General features: G+C 43.5%; 2 protein-coding genes across 2 annotated transcripts; one reads left to right on the plus strand and one right to left on the minus strand.

The window, feature by feature from the left end:
- Window positions 1-5,525: 5,525 nt before the first annotated feature.
- LOC308162644 (small ubiquitin-related modifier 2-like) lies at window positions 5,526-5,974 on the plus strand (the record flags this gene model as incomplete). The annotated part of the gene is made up of 2 exons (XM_080536788.1): window positions 5,526-5,535; window positions 5,706-5,974. The coding sequence occupies 2 exons, from the start codon at window positions 5,526-5,528 to the stop codon at window positions 5,972-5,974; spliced, it is 279 nt and encodes a 92-aa protein (XP_080392914.1).
- Window positions 5,975-19,362: 13,388 nt separating this feature from the next.
- Window positions 19,363-20,039, minus strand: LOC308162645 (small ubiquitin-related modifier 2-like; the record flags this gene model as incomplete). The annotated part of the gene is made up of 2 exons (XM_080536789.1): window positions 19,363-19,872; window positions 20,007-20,039. The coding sequence occupies 2 exons, from the start codon at window positions 20,037-20,039 to the stop codon at window positions 19,363-19,365; spliced, it is 543 nt and encodes a 180-aa protein (XP_080392915.1).
- Between the last annotated feature and the right edge of the window lie 710 nt (window positions 20,040-20,749).

Raw genomic sequence — 20,749 nt, forward strand, 5'->3', positions numbered from 1 at the left:
ATCTGAAATTGTGTTTTGAACAAGGGTTGATATTTCAATTAGCATATAGCTACAGTGGGGTGCAAGCATTTGGGCACCCCTGGTTTAAATGTCTGTTACAATTAATCTCCAAGTGATTGAAAGCAAACCTGAACACTAAATGCTAAAAGAGTTTTTAAATTATAAAAAAAGAAAAGGGCCCTGTGCAAAAGTTTGGGAACTTGTTCTTTGTTACCTTTTGAGAAGATGATTACTAAAGCCCAGACCAAGGTGATTTACTCATTAGGGCTTCAATGAGTCAGGTGAATATAATTCCAGGGTTGAACTACATATTCTGAAGTAACTCTATGCCTTCTAAAATATCCGACTGCGGTGGCTGTTGTATCTGGTGTTAAAAAACCATGGGTTCCTCTAAACAGTTGTCTAAGGATGCCAGAATCAAGACAGTTCACTTCCACCATCAAGGTCAAGGAGAAGGTTACAAAAAACTCTGGCAACGCTTATTAAAACTACCCATTTCCACTGTCAGAAACATTATGAGAAAATGGAAAATAAATGGAACAATTGAAGTCAAGGCAAGATCTGGAAGACCAAGAACATTTTCAGATAGAATGGCCCGAAGAATATTTCTGAGCTAGAGATGTTCTGCCAGGAAGAATGGGGAAAAATTCCCCATGAAATGTGTCATGTTTAACTTTGTTCCATTTAGAGGTTAGGTTTGCTTCTTTTCACTTAGATATTAATTGTAAAAGAAATGTTTACTAGGGGTGCCCACATGTTTGCACCCCACTGTATAGATAGTGGAAGAGTGGAGAATAGTGGAGAGTGGAATCTTAGCAGCTTAGGTTATGTTGCATGTAAAACAATTATTTAGGAGGTGAGACATTAACAACGAGTAGGATAAGGTAAGGGTTAAGATTAGGTTTAGACTAGCTAGGTTAGCTGAGGAAAATAGTCGAACATAGGGCTGAGGGAGCATATCCCAGTCAGCAAGGGTGAAACTTTGGTTTGGGAAGTGGGGGACACACAATAAAAGGGTGACCACAGACCCCCTAGGTGGGTCCAGGGCCATGCCCCCCCCTAAGATATATTTTTTAACTTTTAAAAGTAAAATGCATCAATTTGGTGCACGTTGAGGGCAAAATGAAGAGGCTAGATCTATGAAGAACTACATACATAACTGTATGCCTTTTGTAATTCATTTTTTTATGACCCTTCTTACCTTTATGTATTCATACATAGTCATTGTTTACCCTTTAAGATAAAAGATTAATTAAATTAAAACTTTGAATATAAAGAACATTTCTTTATTCTCCTCCTTCATCTCTCCCTTCAAAACATTACTTGCGCAACTTTATATACTGTCTACACTGTACAAAACACGTGCTTTCTGTACTCATTTGCAACAATAATAATAATATCTCTGCGGTGACAGCCAGGCAGCCGCTGTTTGAGAGGTGATCTTCCAAAAACTTCACGTTTTCACTTCCATCACACACAGCGAGTCAGATCACACACAATCGACAGCTTCCAGAAGCTTCTTATAAACGCGCCGGACTAAACTAACTAACTAAACCCGGGGGGGAATCATCTTCTCCGTGTCACCACACCAGATACATTGTCCGATTCATCGATGACAACTTGAAATATAGGCTAGCTAACAAAAGTGATTTTCATGAGGGTTATGATGGACAACACGTTTTCAAGTTACCTAGGACCAAGGGTAATAGAAAAATCCTGCTGTTTTACAAACAATAATGAACCAACTCACATCCTCCTTCGTTCTTTTCATCCCCTCTCCAAAGAAAGACAGAAGATTCAACTGTTTTTGGTGCTTCATTTTGATTGGTCTGCAGTCTGTACTCTACAAGTGGGTCAGCACCTTTCTCATTCATCAGAGCAACGCATCCGGGTACTTTCCCCTCCCGTAATGTCCACGCCCCTTTTTCACAGCAAAGACCTAGGTTCTAGGCCCTGGACAATTTCTAGACAATTTGATGGCAGCTACCAGATTGTAAACATAAGTGCAATATTGAAATACAACTGTGAACATTCCAAACCTGCTAACTGCGACACTTTAAATGAATGTGCAACAAATACTATGTGCAATATGACAACCCTTGTGTACATAAGGTTCAGATATAGGAAAAGTTAGGATATTTATAGCATAGCATAGAGTACAGCACAGTGTTTTATTGTATAGTATAGTAGTATAGTATAGTAGATAGTGTACATAGCCTTTATTTATGTAAACCAGCTCTTTTCCCTTTTTTATTTTACCCTTGGCCCTCTTGTTTTTAGTCTTTTTTACAAGCACCAGGGGAGCCCCCCCTCCTACATTTCGTTGTATGGTACCTGTACTGTATTAATGACAATAAAGACCATTCATTCATTCATTCATTCATTCATTCACATGTAGAGGAATCATCAGCATCAAGCACGATAACCAAATTGAATGTCGACAGTTGACTTCCACACTACTCTTACTTCTTTACTTCTGTGGAACCTTTGCCATGTGTATGAAACAGTGCCGTCAAGGTCAACAGCCTATATCACTCCTAACCTGAGTGTGACCCAACGGTTACACATAAAGCACTAGAGAGACCTCGCTTTAGTGGAAGCAATTTGTCATGTTCACAAAGTAACTGGCAATTACCCTTTATCCATATAGGTATCATGCATCATTGACTCCCAGAAACCATCTGTGGACCTCCCAAACCCCAAGTTGAACTAAACAAGCCAAATACACCACATTAGTTTGACCTCAAATACTGTATGTGCTATATCCCACATGGAAATCCAATGACGAATGGATTAGACAGGCCACAGCTCTGTCGGTGCACACCCTCTAAAATATTTGAGCATCACATGTACTACCTGAGAGATGTTCTTGTTGGCTGTATGGAATTAAATTATTGCTCAGATCCTTGCCCTTATCCAGTTGCTTAACTGTATTTTGATCCATTATTTGCTTACACTGTGGAATCAGGAAACGTCTGGTCGCTGTTAACCCCGGCCAGGCTTTTATCTTTGTGAAGAGAACTGACAATATTTAAGCCTGCATGGTCTTCATGTCAACTGTTGGTTTAAAAACATGGACAAGAAGGAGAAAAAGGATGATGTGCACCTTAATGTTCCATTGACAATAAAAACTTGAGCAATTAAACGTAGGAGGAAAATCCCAGAAGCTTTCTTTCATGCCCTCTTCCCCTCACTCAATGTCTACCTCCTTGGCTCTCCAACATGCTCCATACATCACTTTCAAATGTGTCTTAAGTGGGTCAACCCAGTCTTCCCTTGTTGCCATGTTACTCAATGAAAAAGAGCCTCCACATTCATCATTGTGTTCTAAGCTCTTTGTTTCCAGACACAATTATCCAAAACAATGGCATTTCCACAAATATATCCCTGGGTCGTGTCGCCAATATCTGCAATTCCAAGGGTATAAATGCTTGGCTGTAAACACAGGTTTAGAGACTGCACTGATTCACAAATAGAAGTCTTTTCTCAATTGCTTTGTCTTAGTGTCCTGGTATGAATGGTATACTGTGTGATACTGTAAATGAAATAGCTAGGTGATCAACAGGCAAGTTAAAGAGGACGATTTGTGGATATGATACACATTTAGGCTAGCCTTTTTCCAAACAACATTATACTTATTTACTTCTGTACAGTATTAATGAAATAGAAATTGACCATACTGTAACAGGTGTTGGGTATGTTCAATACAATTTAATCATATTCCTTACCTCTATTTCCATCCCTCAGAACCCACAATGACTATGCACTTTCTCTCTCCTTTGAAAATGGCTGCACTGAACTTTAGTCTACTGCAAAAAGAAAAAAGAGCTGACTTGATCTGAATTTCAAATACCCAACAGACGGTTTAGATGTTGAAAGTGTACTGCTCTCTCTGAACAGGATGTAATGTATACAGTAGCATTGACTTGCAAAGCTAACTTTATAAATCCCTCCACCTATCTGAACTGACAACCTACGGCGATTTTAAAGGAGCAATCTTTAATTGGTAGGCTACATATATGTTTTGACTTTTAAATGAATGATATATAGACTGAATGATATATAGACATATTAATGAATGATATATATTGATTTTTGAAAAATCTAACTTTCCTCATGAGCTTCAACTGTCTTACCCCATCATAACTAAGCTTGTTTTTTTTATAAACAATTCAATTGTAAACGAACAATGTATAGTTTCAAAACATGGTTAAAATATAATTTGGATCTAATGGATGGTCAGTCCTTGCACCCATAGCTCTGTCTATGAAATGTAAGTGTTATGAAGTGGTTACATCTATCCAGTCCCATCCCGTAGCTGGTTACCAAAAAAAGTGGCGGGGAGAGTGTAACGGTCATAGAAAATAATCGATTTTCTTATTTTGTTTAATGTAAAAAGATTCTTTATAGAAATGTATATGTTATTGTTGTACAATTATTGTTTATTTTGTTTATTTAAACTTTGTAATTGTGAGGTGTTGACGACACCTCACTGTTCACGACGACACCTCACTGTTCACGACGACACCTCACTGTTGACGGCACCTCACTGCTCACTGTTCAAGAAAGGGTTTCCGTCACGGTCGGAAGAGAAGTTTGATGTTTAAGTCTGTATTTAACTATTCTAGCTACTCCCGAGGTTCTGAATAGAAGGCGCACACGGTATGTTGTTGTTTTGTTTGTTACTGTTTGACTGTACATTTTGATTTGCCGTTTTCTCTAGTAATTTCTCACATGTATGTGATGTCGGAACGCCATGCTAGCCAGAGAGGTGGCTAGTATGTTGAGTGGGTAGCCGACTCGACGTAGCCTCATTTTGGTTTCAATGTATAATTAATACTTTATTTCACATTGCAGTTTTTCACGGTGTTTGTGTGTACGGTGTGCACACAAAATAAAGAACATCAGTATCAGAATCGTGGGTTGCTTGTCTATCAGAAGAACACCTTCGGGAGCAGTTATAGTGAAAAACGTAACGTCGCATGGCATGGAGTGAAAACGTGGCCAAGCCTAGGACGAGTGAAAGAATCATCTCATCAGCCATGGACTGAGCACCGAGGCTCGCCAGCGTTCCTGCCAGGATAGAGCAAGACCTGCGTCCCTGAAAGACTCCATCGCCGCATTCCACGTGGAAGACCTGCCTACATATCCCAGCGTTCGTTGACGTGACTGTTTGCGCCATTTGAAGAATAAAAGACTGCCATTGCCAAGGACAGCCACAAGGAGGCAGTATTTCAACACCCTTGGACAATTGAGTAGCAATAAGTCATTACACCTTTGGGATACCAGGGCAGAATGTATCTTTTGAGTTTGGAAACAAAGTATCTTCTATATTTGATAATAATAATAATAATAATAATAATACATGTAGAAAATGTAGTTATTGCATATTGATAATTCTGTAAGTTGATCAGAGAAATGTGTAACTTGTTTGATAATTGATAGTGTGCATTTCCCTAATGGTTCTATAGTTTGCCTTGTCATTTGGGATTGAAATAATATAGTTTCAAAGTAGTTGAACAAAAATGGACCAGAGTATATCAGAAATGTGTACACTAGAGCAAATAATTCTGTCTCTAGAAATTGAAAAGGCACAATTAGAGGAGAGATTAGATACCGAAATCGACGACTCAGAAATACAAACAATTGAAGATCGCATAAGGGAAATTGATGCAGATTTAGAAACAAATAAAGAAGGGCTCCAGAGGAGGGAGTGAAGACGGAGAACAACGTCCCCATCAACCTGAAGGTGGCGGGACAGGACGGGTCTGTGGTCCGTTTCAAGATCAAGAGACACATGCCGCTCAGCAAGCTGATGAAGGCCTACTGTGAAAGACAGGGATTGACCATGACACGGATCCGGTTCAGGTTCGACGGACAGGCAATCAAGGAGACGGACACACCTGCACAGTTGGAAATGGAGGATGAAGATACAATCGATGTTTTCCAGCAACAGACCGGAGGCCTATACTAAAAGTGTCATGTACCCCGCCACCCTGTATCTACCCCCCCCCTCCTGGATCTACCCCCTCACCCCGTATTTAAAGCCCCCACCCCTGTCAAAGCTCCACCCCTGTCAAAGCCTGGTTTGTTCTCTACATTGTTTTATTGGCAGAGTGAACGAGTGTTGAGCTTCCCCCCCCACACACACACACATCCTGCTGTTGATCTCTTCGATCTGATTGAAAAATCATAAAGTTATTCTCTCTTTTAAAAAAACTGTTCCTACAGCTCCTGAATGGGAAAGTTCAACACAACAAGGAAGGACATTTGGAAATGCCCCTACCCTTCAGAGAGCGTCCTCAGCTTCCGAACAACAAGCAGGTCGTTATAGCCAAAAATCAAAGCAAAAAGAAAGAAATCTTGAGCTCCTTCTATTCCGAGGAGGACAAAGACCAGGCAGAAGGCAAGAACAGTGAGGCTGGACCCAGCCTGGCCACCTCATTAGACTCTGCTGAAGGCCCTGTGGTCCAGGCCCTGAGACAGGCAGGAGAGGAGGGCGAGGATGACTTCCTGGTCCCCAAGAAGAAGATGAAACTGGAGGAGGAGAAGAAGACGGTGATCGTCGTCGAGGAGACAGCAGAAACCGTCGTCGAGGAGACAGCAGAAACCGTCGTCAAGGAGACAGCCGAGACCGTCGTCAAGGAGACAACAGCAACAGCCAAGCCTAGGACTGAAAGGCCAAAATGGCCCAAGAAGAAACACAGGCAGTCCGGAGGACGCCTCATGCCGGGGCCCTTCAGGGTGAAGATGGGGGGCCGAGAGTTCAGCGGACAGAGGCTGAGGGCCTACGGACTGAACCTCAAGAGACTGCACATAAGAAAATAAATAACAGTGCTTCATGATTCTCTTATCACTGTGTTAACAATGTTCCCAGAAATGAGTGGAAGCTAGCCAGAATTGTTGAGACAAGTGAAGATGATGATGGTCTGGTGCGAAAGGTTAAAATCCAAGTAGGTCAAAGTAACTTAGGAAAGAAAGGTGAACGCTTGACGCAACCATCTTTTCTTGAGCGTCCAGTTCAAAAATTAGTGGTACTAGTGGAGAGTTCTGTTGTAATACAGTACTTTTACCATGGATGGCGCTATGTCGTATACCACCTGTGTTGTAAACAGTGAAGTAGTACTTCCGGTTTCCTCTCTTGTGTTGTATGTCGTTGATTCACGTGCTATGTAAATAAAACTCCGGTAAACGAACAATAGGTTATGGGCCCAGGTCGACGCTAAAAGCTGTTTTTACACGGAGATTTGTGTGATATAAACAGTGTTGTGGGATTACACAATGGAAGATAAGCTGTTTATTGAGAGGCTGAGCGGACCAGAGAACTGGGCAACATGGAAGTTTCAGTTGGAACACTTGCTGAAGGCTAAAGGACTATGGGGTATGCTAACGGAGACAGATACGCTAGCCGCGGATGCTAACGCACAAGTACAAGCTGAGTTCACAAAACGAAAAGAGAAGGCATTCTCTATGGTGGCGCTAAATGTGAGTACAACCCAGTTATACCTGATAACAAGCTGTCAGACTCCCAAAGAGGCGTGGACCACGCTGAAAGGTCATTTTGAGAGAGACACTTTGGCAAACAAACTGTTCCTTAAGAAAAAATATTTCCGATGTGAAATGAAGGAAGGAGACCGTTTAACTGAGCATTTAAAACAAATGAAGGAGTTGACTGATCAGCTATCAGCAATAGGAGCTGTGATTGAAGAAGAAGACAAAATTGTAACACTTTTGGGTAGCTTGCCACCAAGTTATGCTACAATTGTCACTGCACTAGAAACAAAGATTGACAATCTGACACTGCAGTTTGTTCAGCAAGCATTAATAAATGAAGAGCAAAAGCGAGTGAATGCAAATGTTAACTCCAGTGGTACATCAGGTGGTGCATCAGCCATGTCATCACAATGTCGGGGAAATGTGCAGGATAACTCCAAGTTAGTGGGAGCAGAAAGGCCAAGCACGTGGAGATGTTACAAATGTGGGAAAGAAGGCCATATTAAGCGTGACTGTCCAAGCTTAAAAAGTAAAACTTTTAAGAAAACCCACAAGGCCAAAAGCATGATGTGTGACTATGATGAGGATTCATCTGAAAGTGCCTTTGTAGCCAGAGAGACAAACCTGACCGACAGACCACAACAGGTGGAATGGTTAATTGATTCTGGAGCATCAAAGCACATGACATGTGATAAAGAAGTGCTTCAAGACTACCAGCAATTCTCAAAAGCACAGTCTGTGAAACTTGGTGACGGCAGGGTAGTGGACGCCCTGGGAATTGGAAATGTCAACATGAAAATGACTTTCAAGTTAAGTAAAGTAAAGAATGTCACAATGTACGACGTGCTGTATGTTCCGAAGCTATCTGGGAATCTATTCTCAGTGGGAGCAGCTACCAAAAAGGGAAATACAGTACAGTTCAGGAAGTCTCGCTGTTACATACGTGGAAAAGATGGTACTCTTCGAGGAATGGGAACACAAAGAGTTGACGGGCTATATCAGCTGGATGTTGAAGGAAGTTCATCTGTCTGTCATAGTGCGTCAGTAGCAGCCAGCCTGTGGCACCAGCGCCTTGGTCACACCACCAAGCTGAAGGAACTAAAAGATCTGGTGAACGGAGTGGACTTCTCTGCAGAGAAAGAGGTTCCCTTCTGTGAAGGATGTGTGGAAGGCAAGCTGGCTAAAAAGCCATACAAGTCGATTGGAGGAATCCGGTCCAAACGCAAGATGCAGCTGATTCATAGTGACGTCTGTGGTCCCATGCAGACTGAATCTATAAGTGGAGCAAAATATTTTGTGACTTTCATTGATGATTATTCAAGATGCTGCAAGGTATACTTTCTGAAACAGAAGAATGAGGTCTTAAACAAATTCAAGGAATTTGAGAAAACATTCTCAAATGAGTGTGGGCAGAGCGTCACAAGACTGAGAACAGACAATGGTGGTGAGTACACATCAAAGGAGTTTCAAGAATATTTGAAGACTCAAGGCATCCACCATGAAATGACTGTACCTCACTCACCACAGCAAAATGGTGTTGCAGAAAGGAAGAATAGGACATTAGTTGAAGCAGCTAGAAGCATGCTGTCACATGCTAAGTTGCCAAAGATGTACTGGGCAGAGGCTGTAGCCACCGCAGCTTACATACAGAACAGGCTGCCTACGTCTGTCCTGAAGCAAGAGACACCCTACAAGAGATGGTGTGGAAAGAAACCTGACATGAGCCACATGAAGGTGTTTGGCTGTGTTGCTTATGCACATATCCCAGATGAAGAGAGAAGGAAGCTGGACAAAAAGGCTGTGAAGCTTCGTTTCGTGGGATATGCAAACAATGCCAAGGGCTATCGCCTGTATGATGAAGAGAAAAGGAGGATTCTAATCCGTCGTGATGTCATCTTTGATGAATCAAACTTCAACTGGAAACAGGAAGCAAAAGTACCCTGCTCAGAGAACGAGACAACCAATGAGGTCATTGTCGATAGCACTGTCAGAACAAGCGGCAGAATCAGAAATGCTCCAAGGAGATATGGATATGATGAGTTTGCTGATACAGTGACTGTTGATCATCATGCCAATATGTGTCGTGTGACAGAGCCAATCACACTGAAAGAAGCAATGGTGAGTCCTAATGCAAAGGAATGGCAGCAGGCGGCTGATTTGGAATATGAGTCGCTGCTGGAAAATGAGACATGGGACTTAGTGGATTTACCAAGAGAGAGAAAGGCAGTAGGATCAAGATGGGTGTTCAAAGTCAAGCGTCATAGTGATGGACGAGTGGAGAGATACAAATGCAGACTCGTCGCCAAGGGCTACTCACAGCTGTATGGTGCTGACTATGACGAAACGTTTTCACCAGTGGTACGATTCACCTCCATTCGTACATTACTGTCCTTTGCTATTCAAAACAATCTACATGTGCACCAGATGGATGTCGTAACTGCATTCCTTAATGGACACCTGGAAGAAGAAATCTACATGGAGCAACCAGAGGGCTACATCAAACCAGGGCAGGAACACCTGGTGTGCAAACTGAAGAAATCTATCTATGGACTGAAGCAGTCTCCTCGCTGCTGGAGCAAGGCTTTCACAGGGTTCATGATGGAAATTGGATTCAAACAGAGCACATCAGACCCCTGTGTGTTTGTGAGATCAAGGCAAGAACTTGAGATACTCGCAGTTTACGTGGATGATCTCATTCTGATAACAGAGTCGACTGAGAGCATGAACGAGCTGAAAACTGCTCTCAAGGAGCGCTACAAGATGAAAGACATGGGTGAGCTGTCCTATATCCTGGGCATCTCTGTGATCCAAGACAAAGAAAAGAAGTGTGTTGTCCTTCATCAGAAGCATTACATTGAAGCCATACTTCAGAAATATGGAATGGATAATGCAAATCCTGTAGCAACTCCTGCCGATGTCAATGTCAAATTGAGGAAAAGTGATGGTGTCAGTAAGCCAGTGCACCAACATACCTATCAGTAGGGATGCTCCGATCTGGATTTTTGGGGCCGATACCGATCACCGATTTTTTTCCTCAAGATCAACCGATACCGATACCGATTTTTTTTTAAATACATAACTGTAGGCCTACTGACTGGATAGCCTACATATTTTTTGCTTTTTAGACAAAAGTTTTGATCCATTAGGCACCAAGCAAACGCAGACCCATTTTTATGGCATAGTAAAGGTCTGGCCTATCACCCAGTTAGGGCCTGAAGCCCAAGTCAGTCGATATGGCTGTATAAAAGACATCATAAACGTGGCCTTCATGGTTTACATACTGTTACGTCCTCCTATGTTTTCTGTTCAGTTATCTGTCTTCCCCAGGGAAAAAAAAAAGATCGGTTTTTGCGATCGGCCATTTTTGCCGATCACCGATCGAGTCATTTGGAGTGAAATCGGCCGATTTAAATCGGTGGCCGATAAATCGGAGCATCCCTACCTATCAGTCAATGGTAGGAAGTCTGCTGTATGCTGCAATGACCACACGACCAGACATAGCTCAAGCAGTGAGTGCTGTGTCAAAGTTCAATGCAAATCCCGATGTTGCACATCTGACTGCTGTGAAGAGGATACTTCAATACTTGAAAGGGACAGTGAACCTTGCTCTCAAGTATGAGCAGTCAGACTCTGGAGCTTTGATCGGATTCTCAGATGCTGACTGGGCTGGGGATCAGGATGACCGCCGCTCAACAACAGGCAACATATTCCTACTGGGTGGAGGAGCAGTGAGCTGGCTCAGCAAGAAACAGGCAACAGTTGCACTGTCAACAGCAGAAGCTGAGTACATCGAACTCAGTCAAGCGGCTCAAGAAAGTGTCTGGCTGAGACGATTACTGAGTGATCTCGGAGTGGAGGCTACGTCCACAGTGATCCTGGAAGACAACCAAGGAGCCATCGCAATCGCGAAGAATCCCGTGAACCACTCCAGGACTAAACACATAGACATTCGCTACCACTACATCCGTGAATGTGTGCAGAATGGACAAATAGAACTGCAATATTGTCCAACAAATGACATGAAAGCGGACATCTTTACCAAGCCACTGACGAAACAGAGGTTTGAGTATCTTAGGAGAGAGATTGGACTTTTCTTTGTTTAGGTAGAGTGGTTGTTTGTGCTTGACAGGTGAACGCCGAACGCTGCCTAGTCAAAGCAAGTTTGAAAACATGTGAAAAAGAGTTCCAGTTAAAGCAATGTATAAAGGAAGCAAGTTTGAAAAACATGTGAAAAAGAGTTCCAGTAAAAGCAATGTAAAGTTTTGTTGTTGTTGTTTAAAGATATTTTTTCTTGACATTTTTGTGAAGGAGAGCACGGCTCTGTAATATTATTTAAGGGGACTTAATGCCATTGTAAAATTAAGTGGGAGTGTTGTAATACAGTACTTTTACCATGGATGGCGCTATGTCGTATACCACCTGTGTTGTAAACAGTGAAGTAGTACTTCCGGTTTCCTCTCTTGTGTTGTATGTCGTTGGTTCACGTGCTATGTAAATAAAACTCCGGTAAACGAACAATAAGTTCCTAAACTATCATTGAAATAGTAACAAAACGGAAGCCGTAAACATTTAGAAATAATGGGTTGGTTATTTGAATGTTAATTTCCATCTTATAGGAAAATTACAGGATTTATTGATAAGGTAAACAATTTGGTTAAGAAAATCTTTGTAATTTTGGTGGCAGTGTAACGGTCATAGAAAAGAATCAATTTTCTTATTTTGTTTAATGTAAAAAGATTCTTTATAGAAATGTATATGTTATTGTTGTACAATTATTGTTTATTTTGTTTATTTAAACTTTGTAATTGTGAGGTGTTGACTAGGGCTGTTACGATTATTCGACGTCATCGACGTCATCGACTACGTCAATACGTCGGTTTGCGTAATATGCGTCGGTTAGTCGTAAATAAACAAAATGGCTGCGACCAGTGCAAACACGGAGAGAGTTAGCGATTAGCGATGTTAGCTTATAGCCAGTTTAACAGAAGTAACTTCACTTTTAACATTACTTCCCGTGGTCGTAGCGGGCTGGCTGACGGCTTAAAATGACCGTGATGACCTGTAGACCTTATCCAGCTATAGTCTTGTGTTTCTACCCCGGGGCATAGCCCTATTATCTCCATATTTATCTCCTAAAACAGTACTAGCTAAGCTGTTGTGTTTACCACAGTCCTGTTCTGACTGGTCGCGGGCCGTAAGTGATGCTTGTCTCACAACGGAACAGTTTGTCAGTGTGTGTGTGTGTGTGTGTGTGTGTGTGTATGTGTCACGCATGTGTGTGTATCTTTGTCTCTGTGTGTCTGTGTGTGAGTGTGACATGCTCACATTCCTCCACAGTAATGCCTAAGGTGGAGGGGGGAGAAGGGAGAGAGCTAAGGGGGGAGGGGGAGAGAGCTAAGGGGGGAGGGGGAGAGCAGAGAGAGGGGGAGAATGTTATGTTTGTTATTGAGATTGTTATTGTTAAAGATTGTTACTGAGAGGTATACGGTATTCCGGTTAGAATTTCGCTTTTTTACAGAATTTACTGCATTACTTGCACTTTTCCTTTTACTTGAAGTTAACTTTTATATTTTATAATATTATATTTTATGTTGGACTGTAAGAAAGAGAGGATCTTTTTTGTTGTGTGGAATATTGCCCTGCAGTGCAAGAATAATTGAATAAAATACTGAAATGTTGATAAGAGAAGTTTTTGACATTTATTTGGGGGAAATTAAGTGATACATTAACCGAACAGCAAAAAATAATCGTTAGACTAATCGATAAATTAGTCGTTAGAATAACCGACTAATCGAACAAATAATCGATAGATTAATCGTTAGAAAAATAGTCGTTTGGGACAGCCCTAGTGTTGACGACACCTCACTGTTCACGACGACACCTCACTGCTCACTGTTCAAGAAAGGGTTCGGAAGAGAAGTTTGATGTTTAAGTCTGTATTTAACTATTCTAGCTACTCCTGAGGTTCTGAATAGAAGGCGCACACGGTATGTTGTTGTTTTGTTTGTTACTGTTCAGGGTTTGACGCTTACCTTTTCCCCAGGTAGCACTGCGCTACCATGTCAAAAAATGTAATAGCACACCAAGAATTTCAGTAGCACAATGAAAATTGCGCAATTTTCGTATGACGACAACAAATTATCATAATCATAACATATCAGAATTATCATAACCGGCTCTTGGCCGTAATAAAAATGGAGACTCACACAATGTAAAGGGGAAGTAAGAATATTCATTTATTAATAAATGATTCATGAATAAATAAATAATTAAGCCCAGGCTTTCATATAAAATTCATAAATTCTGAGCAATTAAATGCAAAGAATGTCTGTGGTCCAGCAGTCTTGATAATCTGGTCGCCTGGCCCGCTTAGAGCTATCAAGCCATCTTTCAACCGCTGGACTTGGATCAAACTGCTCAAGCGGAGGCCCCTCCAAACTGATTCGCATTAGGTCTTCTGTGGTAGAAACGGCCAGCCTACTTCTGGTTGCACTTTTAATGCGGTTCTGGGCTGAAAACCCCCTCTCACATTGGGCAGCCGAGATTGGGAGCACCAACATAATTTGGACCAGTTCCAGTATGTTCTAAGGGGAGAACAATTTTCATTTTTAATTAATTTTTAACCCTCACCTCTCACTATTCAAAAACAACATACATACAATAAACATGAATGTGTTTAAGTGTAGGGCTATCTGGATCTACTTTGCCCTACTTGGTAGTCTTTCTTATAGGGGTCCTTTGTGAGGAGAACCTCCCATAGCTTTTGTCGCTGAAGTTCTCGCTCACTGTGTCGCGTTTCAGCTGTGCGTCTCCTGACACAAACGCAGTCTTTCCAGCTAACTTCATGTGGGCGACACACCACTTGCAATACATCTTCCCTTCCTTCAGCAACAGCCACGGGAAAGATGTTTGCCACTCGGCACTGTACCTGTAGACCTTTGTTACTTTTGTCAGACCAGACTTCGCGTTGGCAGTGGCACCGCCATTATCACCGCGTGGATAATGACCTTCCCCCTCCCCTGACACACTTTCTGACCGGGCGCTCTCCTCCTCGCTTTCCCCGTCTCTGTTTTCTTCGTCACTCTCGTCTCCAGCTGTAATGTTGACTCCACTAACCCCTCTACCTCCTCTCTGTCTGGAACGGTGCTAACATTAGCCTTGCTAAAGTATGCCGTAATCGGATTCATTCTGACAGGATTTTCAAATCTTCTGTTTTCAAAGGATTGCATTGGTTTAGATGCGCTGTGACAGTAGTTCATGACAGTAGTTCAGCTTTTTTTTTTTTTCTCGCACTGGTGCGATTGAATGTATTTCCAAGTCGCACAGAAATATATTCACTCGCAAATGCGACCAAAACAGTCGCACTGTCGAACCCTGCTGTTTGACTGTACATTTTGATTTGCCGTTTTCTCTAGTAATTTCTCACATGTATGTGATGTCGGAACGCCATGCTAGCTAGAGAGGTGGCTAGTATGTTGAGTGGGTAGCCGACTCGACGTAGCCTCATTTTGGTTTCAGGGCCCTTGCACAGTCATAGCCAATTAGGAGTCCTACAGGACAGTTCAACAGATCTGGCATATCTTCTGAGAAGGTGCGTCCACTCTTTCGCACTTTCACGAGTGGGTATACTATTTTGCTCCAATGGTATGTATTCTTGAGTGTATGCGGGTGGTAGCTTGATGCACTCTTGTGACATGTACCCTCTTCTTTTTTTTTTTTTTTTTTTTTAAAGAGAGAATAACTTTATGATTTTTCAATCAGATCGAAGAGATCAACAGCAGGATGTGTGTGTGTGGGGGGGGGAAGCTCAACACTCGTTCACTCTGCCAATAAAACAATGTAGAGAACAAACCAGGCTTTGACAGGGGTGGAGCTTTGACAGGGGTGGGGGCTTTAAATACGGGGTGAGGGGGGGGGGGGGTAGATACAGGGTGGCGGGGTACATGACACTTTTAGTATAGGCCTCCGGTCTGTTGCTGGAAAACATCGATTGTTTCTTCATCCTCCATTTCCAACTGTGCAGGTGTGTCCGTCTCCTTGATTGCCTGTCCGTCGAACCTGAACCGGATCCGTGTCATGGTCAATCCCTGTCTTTCACAGTAGGCCTTCATCAGCTTGCTGAGCGGCGTGTGTCTCTTGATCTTGAAACGGACCACAGACCCGTCCTGTCCCGCCACCTTCAGGTTGATGGGGACGTTGTTCTCCGTCTTCACTCCCTCCTCTGGATGCACTGCTTCCCAAATTGACTTCCTTCTGAGGAAGTTCTCTAGCCCCGGTAGAAGGTCCCTCAGGTCTTCCCTCGTTAATGAGGGTAGTAGCTCCTCTGTAATATTAGCAGCTTGTAAGAGTGACTTGTTAGTGTTGTCTAATTTCCCATTCAGGAGCTGTAGGAACTGATTATCTTCTTGGGATATGCTCTTTTCTTTGGGGTTCGTGTCCAGGAAATCTGTTTCCAATGTCTTAATCACAGAGGCAGGTGTGATAGGGGTACATGACACTTTTAGTATAGGCCTCCGGTCTGTTGCTGGAAAACATCGATTGTATCTTCATCCTCCATTTCCAACTGTGCAGGTGTGTCCGTCTCCTTGATTGCCTGTCCGTCGAACCTGAACCGGATCCGTGTCATGGTCAATCCCTGTCTTTCACAGTAGGCCTTCATCAGCTTGCTGAGCAGCGTGTGTCTCTTGATCTTGAAACGGACCACAGACACGTCCTAGTCCCGCCACCTTCAGGTTGATGGGGACGTTGTTCTCCGTCTTCACTCCCTCCTCTGGATGCACTGCTTCCCAAATTGACTTCCTTCTGAGGAAGTTCTCTAGCCCCGGTAGAAGGTCCCTCAGGTCTTCCCTCGTTAATGAGGGTAGTAGCTCCTCTGTAATATTAGCAGCTTGTAAGAGTGACTTGTTAGTGTTGTCTAATTTCCCATTCAGGAGCTGTAGGAACTGATTATCTTCTTGGGATATGCTCTTTTCTTTGGGGTTCGTGTCCAGGAAATCTGTTTCCAATGTCTTAATCACAGAGGCAGGTGTGATAGGGGTACATGACACTTTTAGTATAGGCCTCCGGTCTGTTGCTGGAAAACATCGATTGTATCTTCATCCTACATGACACTTTTAGTATACCGTATTTTCCGGACTATAAGTCGCACCCGAGTATAAGTCGCAGCAGGCCAAAAACGGGCCATGAAGAGGAAAAAACCACATATAAGTCGCACTGGACTATAAGTCGCATTTATTTACCGTAGAAATGTATTTCTCAAAAACATTCAGTTATTCAATTACACAATAGCACACAGAACAACAGGCTCAGGCTGAATGCCGCTGAATACCGGTGTCCGGTATGTGATGAATACAAAAATAAATAATAAAGGTGCAACAGAATATTAAATAAATAAAAATATTAACACATTAATAAAGAACATACCTGGGAGGCTGAATAGGCTAAATTGGTTGTAAAGTCGCTATGGAATAAGGCCTACGGTATGCTAAATGCCCAAAAATGTAATGTGTCCGGTATGTTAACGTACCGTAACACAACAGTTATTCAACCACCGTACATATTATAGTACACAGAACAACAGGCTCAATAGGTGTCCGGTATGTTAACGTAACACAACAGTTATTCAACCACCGTACATATTATAGCACACAGAACAACAGGCTCAATAGGTGTCCGGTATGTTAACGTAACACATTAATGAATAAAGATGAACACATTAATAAAGAACATAGGACTACCTGGGAGGCTGAATAGGCGAAAACGGACATAACAAGCCAGCGAGTCCAACAAGCAAGTTCTCACGATCTCATTCCACATCACTGAATCCATTGAATTCGTCATCCTCTGTGTCACTTCTGAACAACTCTGCCAACTCCGGAGGAAGATGAAGCGCCGTCTCCTCTTCTGCAGGGCTGTCGTCAGACTCAGCATCAGTTCCAGTTATTCCGGCCTTTCTGAATCCCGACAGGATGGTTCCGGTTGTCACTGAAGTCCATGCTTTGTCGATCCATCCAAGGACTTGCTGGAAAGTTGCATGGCGCATCCTTCCAGTTGCCGTGAAGCTGTGCTCTCCATCCACCATCCACTCCTCCCACAGGCGACGCAAGACTGCCTTAAAGCTCCGGTTCACTGAGATGTCGAGTGGCTGGAGTACTTTGGTTAAACCTCCAGGAATGATGACAGGTATGGAGTTGCAAGCTTTTATTTTTTCTTTGCACTGTGGCGTTATGTGTGCTCGCATACTGTCCATCACAAGCAGGGCTTTGCGTGTTTTAAAGAAACCATCAGGACGCTTAGTGTAGCACTTTGTAAGCCAAACGTTCATCATTTGTTGATCCATCCACCCTTTCTCATTCACGGCCACGACAATTGTGGGGGGGAATTCCTCTTTTGGCATGGTTTTCCGTTTGAAAATGACCATCGGTGGCAATTTCGATCCATCTCCACAACATGCCAGCACCACTGTGAAGTGTGATTTCTCATGACCAGTTGTCACGATATTTACACTTTTCACCCCTTTCTCTGCGACACTTCGGCCCATGGGGATGTCAAACGTGAGCGGGACCTCGTCCATGTTAATGATGTGATCCGGTGACACGTTGTGTTCAGTTACCTGCTCTTTTACAAACTCACGGAAACCGTCCATCTTGGCTTGGAAGTCTGCCGGTAGTTTCTGACACACCGTTGTCCGCGCTCTGATAGAGAGGCGGTTACGTTGCATGAATCGGTAACACCAAGAAGGCCCGCCTGCAAAGTCATTTATATCCATCTCCTTGGCCACTGCCAGGGCGTGGAGACGTAACTGCACCGTTGACAAGCCTCTCCCGGCAGCACGTTGTTCAAGCACCCATCTGTGGACTCGTTCCTCCATCTCTGGCCATCGTGCTTTCAGTCCGCGATTGGCTTTCTTAGTTTTCTTCATGGCAGTGAGTGTAACCTCTGCTTTTCGCCAGTCCCTCACAAGTTTCTCACTCACTCCAAACTTTCTTTCTGTTGCTCGATTACCGTTTTCGGCTGCATATTTTACGAGTTGCAGTTTGTAATCTGCAGAATAGGACTTTCTCTTTGACTGCATTTTGTTTGTGTGTGTCATCAGCTGTCTTTTTCAGTGGTAGGCCTACTCGTTGTCACACGCCTAGAGCGCCCTCTCGTGGTTGGAGACGGTAATGTTTACTCCTTGGTTCATGTCAGTCAGAGATTACCGTATGTCAGTTCATGTCAGTCAGAGATTATGAATTATTGATATATAAGTCGCACCTGACTATAAGTCGCAGGACCAGCCAAAGTATGAAAAAAACCGCGACTTATAGTCCGGAAAATACGGTAGGCCTCCGGTCTGTTGCTGGAAAACATCGATTGTATCTTCATCCTCCATTTCCAACTGTGCAGGTGTGTCCGTCTCCTTGATTGCCTGTCCGTCGAACCTGAACCGGATCCGTGTCATGGTCAATCCCTGTCTTTCACACTAGTAGGCCTTCATCAGCTTGCTGAGCGGCGTGTGTCTCTTGATCTTGAAACGGACCACAGATCCGTCCTGTCCCGCCACCTTCAGGTTGATGGGGACGTTGTTCTCCGTCTTCACTCCCTCCTCTGGATGCACTGCTTCCCAAATTGACTTCCTTCTGAGGAAGTTCTCTAGCCCCGGTAGAAGGTCCCTCAGGTCTTCCCTCGTTAATGAGGGTAGTAGCTCCTCTGTAATATTAGCAGCTTGTAAGAGTGACTTGTTAGTGTTGTCTAATTTCCCCTTCAGGAGCTGTAGGAACTGATTATCTTCTTGGGATATGCTCTTTTCTTTGGGGTTCGTGTCCAGGAAATCTGTTTCCAATGTCTTAATCACAGAGGCAGGTGTGATAGGGGTACATGACACTTTTAGTATAGGCCTCCGGTCTGTTGCTGGAAAACATCGATTGTATCTTCATCCTCCATTTCCAACTGTGCAGGTGTGTCCGTCTCCTTGATTGCCTGTCCGTCGAACCTGAACCGGATCCGTGTCATGGTCAATCCCTGTCTTTCACAGTAGTAGGCCTTCATCAGCTTGCTGAGCGGCGTGTGTCTCTTGATCTTGAAACGGACCACAGACCCGTCCTGTCCCGCCACCTTCAGGTTGATGGGGACGTTGTTCTCCGTCTTCACGCCCTCCTCTGGATGCACTGCTTCCCAAATTGACTTCCTTCTGAGGAAGTTCTCTAGCCCCGGTAGAAGGTCCCTCAGGTCTTCCCTCGTTAATGAGGGTAGTAGCTCCTCTGTAATATTAGCAGCTTGTAAGAGTGACTTGTTAGTGTTGTTTAATTTCCCATTCAGGAGCTGTAGGAACTGATTATCTTCTTGGGATATGCTCTTTTCTTTGGGGTTCGTGTCCAGGAAATCTGTTTCCAATGTCTTAATCACAGAGGCAGGTGTGATAGGGGTACATGACACTTTTAGTATAGGCCTCCGGTCTGTTGCTGGAAAACATCGATTGTATCTTCATCCTCCATTTCCAACTGTGCAGGTGTGTCCGTCTCCTTGATTGCCTGTCCGTCGAACCTGAACCGGATCCGTGTCATGGTCAATCCCTGTCTTTCACAGTAGTAGGCCTTCATCAGCTTGCTGAGCGGCGTGTGTCTCTTGATCTTGAAACGGACCACAGACCCGTCCTGTCCCGCCACCTTCAGGTTGATGGGGACGTTGTTCTCCGTCTTCACTGCCCTCCTCTGGATGCACTGCTTCCCAAATTGACTTCCTTCTGAGGAAGTTCTCTAGCCCCGGTAGAAGGTCCCTCGGGTCTTCCCTCGTTAATGAGGGTAGTAGCTCCTCTGTAATATTAGCAGCTTGTAAGAGTGACTTGTTAGTGTTGTCTAATTTCCCATTCAGGAGCTGTAGGAACTGATTGTCTTCTTGGGATATGCTCTTTTCTTTGGGGTTCGTGTCCAGGAAATCTGTTTCCAATGTCTTAATCACAGAGGCAGGTGTGATAGGGGTACATGACACTTTTAGTATAGGCCTCCGGTCTGTTGCTGGAAAACATCGATTGTATCTTCATCCTACATGACACTTTTAGTATAGGCCTCCGGTCTGTTGCTGGAAAACATCGATTGTATCTTCATCCTCCATTTCCAACTGTGCAGGTGTGTCCGTCTCCTTGATTGCCTGTCCGTCGAACCTGAACCGGATCCGTGTCATGGTCAATCCCTGTCTTTCACAGTAGTAGGCCTTCATCAGCTTGCTGAGCGGCGTGTGTCTCTTGATCTTGAAACGGACCACAGACCCGTCCTGT

This window comes from Nansenia antarctica (assembly GCF_963989245.1).
Source record: "Nansenia antarctica genome assembly, chromosome: 7".
Taxonomy (NCBI): Eukaryota; Metazoa; Chordata; class Actinopteri; order Argentiniformes; family Microstomatidae; genus Nansenia; species Nansenia antarctica.